Raw genomic sequence first — 12000 nt, 5'->3', positions numbered from 1 at the left:
AATCAGTCAGCAGTTGTCGAGGGTGGGACTTTATGTCCACTAGGGGGCGGAAATTCCAACCCTGAGCCAGTTTAGTCTGCTCACAGTATCACAGTATCTTTACATTGTGGCAGGGCCATTCAGCCCATTGAGTCTGCACTGGCTCTCTGAAAGAGCATTCCACCTAGTCCCACTCCCGTGCCTTATTCCCATAACCTTGCATATTCTCTCTCTTCAGGTAGCAATTCAATTCCCTTTTGAATACCTCAATTGATCTGCCTCCGCCACTCTTTCAGGAAGTTTGTTCCAGACTCCTCACATCACATTTATTCCTTTTGCCAGTTATTTTGAATCTGTACCCTCTAGTTCTTGATGTTCTCTTGAGAGGGAACAGTTTCTCACTATTTATCCTGCTCATACCCCTCAGGATCTTGAATACCTCTATTAAGTCTCCTCTCAACCTTCTATTCTCCAAGGGAAAGAGTCCCAACCTCTCCAATCTATCTTCATAGCTACAGTTCTTTATCGCTGGAATCGTTTTTGTGAATCTACTCTGTACTCTCTCCAAAACCTTCACATCCTTCCTCAAGTATGACACCCAGAACTGAACACAATATTCCAGATGAGGCCTAGCTAGTGTCTTATACAAATTCAACATGACCTCCTTACTCTTGTACTCAATGCCCCTACTAATAAAGCCTGAGATGCTATATGTTTTATTAACCGCTCTCTCAACATGCCCTGCCATCTTTAATGACCTATGTATGTATACATCTGAGGTCCCTCTGTTCCTTCACCTCCTTTAGAGGCTCTCCCTTTATTTTATACTGTCTCACCATATTTTCCCTGCCAAAATGAATCACCTCACGTTTCTCTGCATTGAACCTCATCTGCTATTTGTCTGCCCAATCCACCAACATGTCTGTCCTTTTGAAGTTCAAAATTATCCCCACCACAGTTGACAACATTTCCAATCTTTGTATCATCTGCAAACTTTGAAATCATGCCCTGCACACCACAGTCTAGTCATTAATATAAATCAGGAAGAGCAAGGGTCTCAACACTGACCCCTGGGAAACTCCACTATAAACCTTCTTCAAATCCCTCCTCTCTGTTTCCTGTCACTCAGTCAATTTCTTATTCAAGTGCCTACTTTCCCTCTTATTCCATGACCTAGAATTTTACCGACAAATCTGTTATGTGGCACTGTATCAAATGCCTTTTGAAAATTCATGTACAGCACATCAACAGCATATCAGCCTTCTCAATTACCTCCTCAAAAAACTCCAGCAAGTTAGTTAAACATGAATGAAAACATGAAACCTTAATGAATCTATGTTGGCTTTCCTTAATTATCCTGCACTTGTCTAAGTGACTATTGATTTTATCCCATATTATAGTTTCCAGAAGTTTCCCTGCCACTGAGGTCAAACTGACTGGACTGTAGTTGCCAGCTTTATCCTTGCACCCCTTTTTGAACAAGGGTGTTACTGCGTGTTACTGCTGCGGGGCAGGATTTTTAAAAGTTGGTCAGTTTGGGACCGACTTTCCTGGTGGGGGCGAGTAGTCTGCTCCCCCTGCCCCTGCATAAAATCCAGCCCCTTGTTTTTGCAGCTGTTCATTATTCTACTTTTCACACATCCTCTGGGCATATCTTTTGTTTCTTTGTCCCATTACCACCCTTTTGGCTCTTACCAACTCATCTGCCTCAACTCATTTGCATTGAATGTCTCCCATCTTTGGCTCTATCCATTTTGTAATTAAAAACAGAAAATGCTGTAAGTACTTAGCAGGTCAGGCTGCATCTGTGGAGAGAAGCAGAGTTAACTTTTCAGGTCAATAACCCTTCTCTTTTCCTCTTTATCCAGCCGCCCCCTTTTGACCCATTTAAGACCTATTATATTCCTAACTTTTCCTAGTTCTAATGAAAGGTAATCGACCTAAAATTTTAGCTGTTTCTCTCTCCACAGGTGTTGCAAGGTCTGCTGAGTATTTACAACTTTTTCTGTTTTAATTTATTACAGGGTATTCACTTTTTTATGTTGGTGTTTTCCTTAAGATAACTTTACTACTTGGACTTATTTCATAGTACCACATGAAAGCCCTTTGAAATTATTACAAATTACCCTTGATATGTGAATCATATTCCTTACTGTTCTGCAAGTGAATTTCAAGTGAAATAATGGATGATATAATTTAGAAAATAAAATAAATTCACAACCTCAGGAAGTCGCAAAACACGTTATAGCCAGTGAAGTATTTGCAAAGCATTGTCACAGTTTTGATGTTGGAGAAGTGACAGCCAGTTTGCGCACAACAAGGTCCCACAAACAGAAATGAGATCATGAGCAGAGGATCTGATTGTGATTTTTGTTGAGGAATAAATTTTGACCAGGACACTAGAGAGAACTCTGCTGTTCTTCTTTGAAATGGTGCCATGTGATCTTTTACGTCCACCTCAAAGGGGGGATGGGACTTCTGTCTAACATTTCACCCAAAAGACTGTACCTCTGACAGTGCAGCCCTTCATCATTAATGCGCTGGAGTGTGAGATTTTTTTCAAGTCTCCAGAGTGAGCCTTTGCAATTGCCATGCAAGATGTTGTCTTAAGACATGGGATGTTTATTAAATATATAACATTGACTTTTATATGCATGCTCCCATTTATTCTTAGGATAACTTGACTACTTACTTAACTTATTTCATACGAACATGTGAACACCCTTGCAAAGCAGAAGTGTTATTTACTGAGCTATGGCTACAAGGCATTATGTAAACAAAACTGAATTTTAGGTCAACTGTAAGACAGGCCAAAATGGACAATGAACTGTAGTTTTGCATAACTTATAGTACGGTTTGTATTGTTATTGAAAGCATATCAGTAAAGTTACAACTTTAGTGTTTATTGCAATATGGTCAGTAGAAACTTCAGTAACCACCCAGAGCACTACATACCTCACTAAAATCACTGTATGTAAATTTGAATTATTACATCAAATGATATTGGTTTATGATATTAGCTATTATATTTTTCAGGGAAAATAGAGGCTGTAACTTGTCATAGTCAATCTTCAGGGCACTATTAGCTCTGCAATAAAGAGGCTGTACAACCATATGGGCTTATGAACTTTTCAAAAGTATGTAATAGATGCAGTCACTGAGTTAAATGGCATGTCAAAAATGATCTGCTTTCCTTTATACTTCAGAGGCACTTTGATATTAATACTTAATCAGACAGAATTTAAAATTATCAGAAAGCAAAGCATGTTCTCTTTTTAATTTTTAAACATGAAGTTCAGGATTAAAATCATCATATTGTAAGTCACAGCCTGAAAGGCACACAGTAACTAAGAAAATATTGCATTTGATGTATCAGTGTTTCTGTAGAAGTATCCAGTAATCAGGTGAAAATAATGTATTTAATATTTATAGCACATTAACACTTTTTCATTTTTGAAAACTGTTCAGTGTTAACATTTTTCAACATTTCCATGTGTGTATATCCTTACCCAACTTAAAGAAAGCACTTCCAAAACATGTGTAGTGATGGGGGGAGGGGTAGTGGTGGTGGAGGGGAAAACAGCTCTGAATTTATCCTTTCGTAATTTTCTAGTATCCAATGGCTTTCCTTACAAAGAGAATTGCATGTCTTCTCTTTTTTGCCGGATTTTAAAAAACATCTAATAAAATGAATGTATTATCTGGCCTCAGGCCACAGATTACCAACATGATTTAGAATGCCATGGTGTGATGTAAGGCCACTTTTCTGCTTTCATCAGAGCTTATATTCAGTCCACAAAAGGCAAACTAATGTTTTATTGAAAAGTAACGTTTCCTTCTCTCCAATTCCTACATAACTGTTTTGACTGCAAAATGTATTAGGTCTCTGCTTGTCCCTACATTATGCCAAGATATCCATTGCGGAGGCAGTAGCTAGACCTACTTGTAGTCTGCTTAGTGACCTAACTATAAAGTGCAATTATAATATTTAACCACCAAACCAATTTAATCTGCTACCTGTCCTCTGTAACCCTAATAGAGGGAAATCTGTGTTGCGTTGCCTAGCTTTACAAATGTATTTTTCTTTTAATTGTTCGGGACAGCCACACGTGACGCATTTAACCTTTCAAGCATGAGAAGAGATCGGATCCAACATTCACCCATCTCATGTCCGCACCCCAGCACCAATAAACTTGGAAATCCCAAACATCAAAGCGGATTTCCAAGGATGATGAACCTGACAGGGCCTGCGTTCCATTTAAGCCATCTTTTTTAAAAAAAAACTTTGCGCTACTTTTCCATCTGACCGCGCTTTTCGCTACATTGGGTGGACTATGTGCAACCTGGATTCATGGATACTTTCACTCCATGCTTACAGCTGTCAAACAAAGCAGCTGTATGTGTCTGTGCAGGCACATAGGTTTCTGTAGCTGGGTGTAAGTATGTATGCCCCAGTACATAACTGCTGCTTATTTCTCAAAGTATGTACATAAGAATGCATTGAATCCACCTTTATTGAGAGACTGCCTTTGTGTATGTACAGGTATGAGGCAAACTATGACCTACATAGGAGGGCACGCACGGTCATGGGAAATAGGCAAGAGAATGCTGCAATAGAAAACCTTTAAACGGAAACCGAACAACACGTCCTTTCTGGCATCCCCCACAACCCTTTCAATGTAAAACCATGTTAGAAGCAAAAGAGAGGAGCGATGCAGATAAATCCTATGATCCCTTTTCCACCACTAAGAATATATGAACAATGAAATCCGAAAGGCTTGCATGAAATGCAACACAGGGTTAAGGATCGGTTTACATATTATAACGTTCAGAAAAATATAAAGCCAAGTTTAAATTTAAACAGCTCTGATGACCCATAACAACGGAACTCTGGAACACCTGATAGGAAGCTAATGCATTCTTGTGTGGCGAGGCATACTATCAATGCAGTAATCGCCGATTATAAGGGGAGAAAGGTTTCCAATACTAATTATATTATCGAGATGTTAATACATATGCAAAGCAGAAGGCAATTTACACATACTTACCAGGGTGGAAGACACGCAATCAGAAATGTCCAGATTACCTTTCTGAGGAAAGAGACGTTATTTGATGCGATGGGACATTGGAGATGTATTTTGTGAGAAGCCATCTCTCGTTTCATCTGTATCGTCGACTCCGTCCTCTCACCGTGAATATTCACTGAGAAACATAGCACAAAGCAGCTAGCACTTGATTCTTGGCGTGTAGCAAACGATCGGCAGCCTGCTGAAGACAATTTAAACGTCAGATCAGACAGCCCAACCGTCTCCCAGGCAATGACACAATTACAATCGGAACAAGTATAGAAATAAGTTTATTATGCTTTAAACCCAACCGTTTCATATCATTTCCATTGCAAATCAATCCGGGGGTCACAGTGGGGATAGTAACCTACTGGAATCATCAAGGCATGTTTCTTTAATGTGCTTTTGAAAATTGTATCTTTATTACATGTGTATATTTACCTTATATTCCGGGCTTTCTTTTTTAGAATTGTGACATTAGTCCAGACATTAAAGGAAGCTTCCTTTTGAAACCAATAAAATCCACGACGTTTCTTGTGGTAAATATATCGTCACAAGCCCCCAGTATGGTTCGAGACGCTGCTGATTTGGCTGTTTTTTTTTAGCTTGGTATTATACGTAGCTGCTCTAACTGTAATGGATGCGATTCCACGTGAAAGCAAAAGAGAGAGGTAGAGAGAGCAGTACAGAGGGCGAAGTGTGTCATAGCAACCTCTTGTGATCCAAGTTTAAACACAGACTCAGCCAAACCTTCACCAGACCATTCCCTCGCATCGAAGAGAGCGGAGACAGGGAGGGTGGTGTTTTTTTTAGCACGTGCAGTGTTGCAATAGCTTTGACTATTCCCAAAGAAAATCACTGCAAATATTTGCTATCCTCATTCCCTTCTTGGTAAACGAATTCGCATTTCAATGGTTTGAAACATATAATACTGACTGACATCCACCGCTTGGTATTGAACAATTTCAAGTCAAGTACTGTTATCTCTATGACAAGTCTGCTTGCAATGTAATCCCCAATGACAGATAAGGACAGAATCAGCGGGTTTATTTGATTAAAAAAATGTCTTTGGAGCTGATTTCTTTTCAAGTGCTGACTGTTTTCCAATAAACCTTTTCGGTTTTGACTGAGATGATCTTTTCAATTTAAGCAGGTTTGCCGTCAACTGAAAAATACACTACATGGCTTTATAAAAAAATAAGGTAATTTGTTAAGTTCACTGTAACCGTTGTTGGCATCAGCTGTCCAAGAACACAAGCGCTCGATTATCGCTTGGGATGGATTTAGTTTAATTGTGTTGATCTAGTTAATGTTACATTTTGCTCAAGTAATCATGGCGTCGCTAGACACGTTCCAGTAAGATTGAAGAGTCAACCTGTAAATAAAGTAGAAGGTGCAGAGCACATCAGATATCACAACATCCAAATTTTGACGATGCTAAAAATCTGAAATAAAAGGAAGAAAATGATGGAAACACTCAGCAGGTCTGGCAGCATCTGCATTACAAAGACAAAATCCAATCAATTGACTCGGACCTAATCGTATCCTAGGAGGGTCAACCTTGTGTGAAATATGTTTAACAGCCAAATCTTAAGGTATATTTATAAAAGTATAAACTTTGATGGTTGTATTCTAAAATTGCCTTTATTATTTTATTTTGGTTAGTCTATAAATAACGGTAGACAGCAAGATCTAAACTTAATTAAGCCAACTATTATTTTGTCTAAGCTTTGTGAAAGTTATTTATATTGTGAGCTCCTTTAGCCTTTATTGCCCATCCCTATTTGCCCCCGAGAAGGTGGTGGTGGGCTTTCTTGAATTGCTGCAGTCCACGAGGTGAAGGTACATACACAATGTTATTCAGTAGAGAATTCCAGGATTTTGTCCAGTTGCAATGAAGAAATAGTGATATATGCCCTGTCCAATATGGCATGTGTCTTGGGGGGGGGGACTTGGAAGTGTCTGTACAACTGTTGGCTTTGCCCTTCAAAATGGGTTGATGTGAAGGATTTGGGAGGTGCTTCTAAAGAAGCCTTGGCAAGTTGCTGCACTGCATCTTGTGATAGTAAACTCAGTCACGAGGGTACACCAGTGATGGAAGCAGTGGATGTTTTAACTTATTGATGGGGTGTTGATTGTTTTATTCTGGATGGTGTTGAAATTTATGAGCATTGCTGCTGTTGCAGCTGCAGCTATCCAGTTAAGTGAAGAGTATTCTATCATACACAAAAACAAAAGTAGCTGGAAAAACTCAGCAGGTCTGACAGCATCTGTGGAGATGAAGACAGTTAACGTTTCGAGTCCATATGACTCTTCATCAGAACTAAGGAAATATAGAAATGAGGTGAAATATAAGTGGTTTGAGGGGGGTGGGACAGGTAGAACTGGATTGAGGGCCAGTGGTAGGTGGAGGCAAAGAAGAAATTGCCAAAGAAGTCATAGACAAAAGGACAAAGGGGTGTTGACAGTGGTGATATTAACTAAGGAAAGTGAGTTTTAGTAAACACCTTGTCAATCACCAGGAGAGAAATGGAAAGCAATGAAGGTGAACAGGGCAAAAGAGACAAGCGGAAATCCTGTCGGAGAGAAGAGCAGTACTTCTTCAAGGTAGGCATTCCTGGAAGAGACGTGTCGGTCAATTAAACAGTAAGATAAAAGCAAATTACTGAATACCAAGCCTCTGACCTGCTCTAATAAGGACACTTATGTAGCTATTCCAGTTGAGTTTAGGCAGTAGTGATCACTAGGATGTTGATGGTGGGGGACTTGCCAATGGCAATGCCTTTAAATATCAGGGAAAGTGCTGGGCTTTCTCTTGTTAAAGATAGCTATTGTACGACCCTTGTGAGGTGTGAATGTTATTTAACACTTTTTACCCCAAACCCAGATGCTGTTCATGTCCTGCTGCACATAGGCACAGACTGCTTCATTATCTAATAAAATATGAATGGAGATGGGCAATGTATGATCATCAGTGTACAGCTCCTTATCTGACTTTATAATACAGCATAGGTCATTAATGAAGTAACTGATGATCGTTGGACCTTGGACATTGCTCTGAGCAACTTACAATGGGATTAATGACTGGGAATCCAGGTGATGCAGCTCATAACACTGCAGAACAGATTTAATTGTATTTTAAAATTTAAAGAAGAGACCCTGAGGCCAGATCCTTTAGAGCTTTTGAATTGTTAGCACAGCAATATAAGTGAGATAAAGAACTTTCAGCAAAAACCTGCTATCATCATTTACTTGTAAAACACCAAGTATAATTTTGACTATAAACCTGTAGATCAGTTCAGCTTGTCATATTGTAAAATGAAAAATTCTCACTGATTTTGATTTAATTACATAAATATATATGCTTCTAAAGGCTACTGAAAGCTCAGAGAGGTACCGACAGAGAACTGGATTTTTTGAAAATTCATTTTTACAAGATGTGGACATCGCTGGCTAGGCCAGCATTTATTACCCATTCCTAATTGCCCTTGATAAGGTGGGGGTGAGCTGCCTTCTTGAACCGCTGCAGTCCATATGGTGTAGGTACATCCACAGTGCTGTTAGGGAGGGAGTTCCAGCGGCAGTGAAGAAAGGGCAATAGATTTCCAAGTCAGGACGGTGAGTGGCTTGGAGGGGAACTTCCAGGTGGTGGTTTTTCCCTTGTGTCGGCTGCCCTTGTCCTTCTGGATGGTAGTGGTCCTGGGTTTGGAAGGTATAGATATATAGGATATATAGAAATCGTGAATAGAGGTGGGGAATGTAACTGATCATAAGGATGGCTTCTGGAAACAGTTTAAAATGATCTCAGGATTTTAAATTTTTTTATTCCCTTCTTGAACCACTGCAGTTCATGCAGTGTATGTACACCCACAGTGCTGTTAGGGAGGGAGGTCCAGGATTTTGATGCAGCGACAGTGAAAGAATGGCGATATATTTCCAAGTCAGGGTGGTGTATGGCTTGGAAGGGAACTTCCAGGTGGTGGTGTTCCCATGTATCTGCTGCCCTTGTCCTTCTAGATGGTAGCAGTCATGGGTTTGGGAGGTGCTGTCTAAGGAGCCTTGGTGAGTTCCTGCAGTGCACCTGGTAGATGGTACACAATGCTGCCATTGTGCCGTGCGTCGGTGGTGGAGAGAGTGAATGTTTGTGGATGGGGTGCCAGTCAAGCAGGCCCGGATGGTGTCAAGCTTCTTGAGTATCATTGGAACTTCACTCATCCAGGCAAGAGGAGGGTATTCCATCACACTCCTGGCTTGAGCCTTGTAGATGGTGGACAGGCTTTGGGAAGTCATGAGGTGCATTACTCACTGCAGGGTTCCTAGCTGCTGATGTAGCCATAGTATTTATATGGCTAGTCCAGTTCAGTTTCTGGTCAATGGTAGCTCCCAAGATGTTGATAGTGGGGGATTCAGTGATGGTAATGCCACTGAACATCAAAGGGCGATGGCTGGATTCTCTCTTGTTGGAGATGGTCATTGCCTAGCATTTGTGTAGTGCGAATATTACTTGCCACTTGTCAATCAAGCCTGGATATTTTCCAGGTCTTGCTACATTTGGACATGGACTGCTTCAGTATCTGAGGACTCATGAATGGTGTTGAACATTGTGCAATCATCAGCGAACATCCCTACTTCTGACCTTATGATGGAAAGAAGGTCATTGATGAAGCAGCTGAAGATGGATGAGCCGAGGACACTACCCTGAGGAACTCCTGCAGTGATGTCCTGGAACTGAGATGAACTGAGATTGACCTCTAACAATCAGAATCATCTTCCTTTGTGCTAGATATGACTCCAACCAGTGGAGAGTTTTCCCCTGATTCCCATGACTCTAGTTTGCTAGGGCTCCTTGATGCCACACTCGGTCAAATGCTGCCTTGATGTCAAGGGCAGTCACTGTCACCTCACCCTGGAGTTTGGTTCTTTTAGCCATGTTTGAACCAAGGCTGTAATGAGGTCTGGGGCTGAGTGGCCTTTGTGGAACCCAAACAGAGTGTCAGTGAGCAGGTTATTAGCAAGCAACTGCCGCTTGATAGCACTTTTGATGACCCCTTCCATTACTTTACTGATGATTGACAGTAGATTGATGGGGTGGCAATTGGCCGGGTTGGATTGCTCTTGTTTTTTGTGTACAGATCCTGGGAAATTTTCCACATTGCCAGGTAGATGCCAGTGTTGTAGCTGTAATGGAACAGCTTGGCTAGGGATGCAGCACATTCTGGAGCAAAAGCCTTCAGTGCTATTGCCGGAATATTATCAAGCCCCACAGCCTTTGCAGTATCCAGTGCCTTCAGCCATTTCCTGCTATCATTTGGACTGAATCGAATTGGTTAAAGACTGGCATCTGTGATGCTGGCGACCTCCAGAGGAGGCCGAGATGGATCACCCACTCAGCACTTCTGGCTGAAGATTGTTAGCAAATGCTTGAGCCTTATCTTTTGCACTGATGTGCTGAACTCCCCCATCATTGAAAATGGGGATATTTGTGGAGCTTCGTCCTCCAGTGAGTTGTTTAATTGTGCACCACCATTCACGACTGGATGTGGCAGGACTGCAGAGCTTATACCTGATCCATTGGTTGTGGGATCGCTTAGCTCTGTCTATCACTTGCTGCTTCTGCTGTTTAAGTGTTTCTATGTTATAGCTTCATCAGGTTGACACCTCCGTTTTAGGCATGCCTGGTGCTGCGTCTGGCATGCCGTCCTGTGCTCTTAATTGAACCAGGTTTGATCCCCTTGCTTGGTGATATTTGTAGGGTGGGGGATATGCCAGGCCATGCATTTACAGATTGTGGTCATATACAATTCTGCTGCCGCTGATGGCCCACAGCACCTCATGGATGCCCAGACTTGAGTTGCTAGATAAGTTCAAAATCTATCCCATTCAGCATGGTGGTAGTGCCACACAACACGATGGAGGGTATCCTCAATCTGAAGACGGGACTTCATTTCCACAAGGACTGTGCGGTGGCCATTCCTACTGATACTGTCATGGCAGATGTATCTGCGGCAGGCAGCTTGGTGAGGATGAGGTCATGTATGTTTTTCCCTCACCACCTGCCGCAAATCCAATCGAGCAGCTATGTTGTTTAGGACTTGGCCTGTAGTGGTGTTATCGAGCCGCTCTTGGTAATGGACATTGAAATCACCCACCCAGAGTACATTCTGCGCCCTTGCCACCATCAGTGCTTCCTCCAAGTGGTGTTTAACACGCAGGAGTCCTGATTCATCAGCTGAGGGGGGAACGGTACGTGGTAATCAGCAGCAGGTTTCCTTGCCCATATTTGCCCTGATGCCATAGGATCTCATGGGGTCCAGAGCCAATGTTGAGGACTCCCATGGTAACTCCCTCCCAACTGTATATCACTGCCTCTGCTGGGTCTGTCCTGCCAGTGGGACAAGACATTCCCAGGAATGGTGATGGTGGTGTCTGGGATGTTATCTGTAAAGTACAATTCCATCAGTATGACTATGTCAGGCTGTTGCTTCACTAGTCTGTGGGACAAGACCCCAGATGTTAGTAAGGAGGACTTTGCTGTGCCCACAGGGCTGAGTTTACCATTGTTGTTTCCAGTGCTTAAGTTGATGCCGAGTGGTCCGCTCGATTTCATTTCTTATTGACTTTGTAGCGGTTTGATACAACTGAGTGGCTTGCTAGACCACTTCAACACGTTGTGGTATCACTTCAGCAGGCATTTAGGAATCAACAACATTGCTGTGGGTCTGGAGTTACATGTAGGCCAGACCAGGTGAGAATGGCAGTTTTCCTTCCCTGAAGGGCATTAGTGAACCAGATGGGTTTTTAACAACAACAGTTTCATGGTCATCATTAGACTTCTAATTTTTATTGAATTCAAATTCCACCATCTGCCGTGGTGGGATTCAAACCCAGGTCATAGAAACATAGAAACTAGGAGCAGAAGGTGGCCATTCGGCCCTTCGAGCCTGTTCCACCATTC

General features: G+C 41.8%; 1 protein-coding gene across 2 annotated transcripts in view; it reads right to left on the bottom strand.

Moving 5' to 3' along the window:
• LOC144685956 (gamma-aminobutyric acid receptor subunit gamma-2-like) overlaps nt 1–5809 on the bottom strand; it is a 162577-nt gene extending 156768 nt beyond the window's left edge. For both annotated transcript variants that reach the window (XM_078551019.1, XM_078551020.1), the window contains exons 1-2: nt 5487–5809; nt 5028–5244 (exon numbers count right to left, since the gene is read on the bottom strand). In XM_078551019.1, coding sequence (XP_078407145.1) covers nt 5028–5143 — 116 coding nt within the window. In that variant the 5' untranslated portion in view covers nt 5144–5244; nt 5487–5809. The remainder of the gene's footprint in view (nt 1–5027; nt 5245–5486) is intronic.
• Nucleotides 5810–12000: the final 6191 nt, after the last annotated feature.

The sequence above is a fragment of the Cetorhinus maximus genome, chromosome 10, assembly GCF_964194155.1.
Source record: "Cetorhinus maximus chromosome 10, sCetMax3.hap1.1, whole genome shotgun sequence".
In the NCBI taxonomy this organism is placed as follows: Eukaryota; Metazoa; Chordata; class Chondrichthyes; order Lamniformes; family Cetorhinidae; genus Cetorhinus; species Cetorhinus maximus.
Note: the sequence above shows the minus strand (reverse complement) of the source record. Positions and strands in the feature narration are given on the sequence as shown.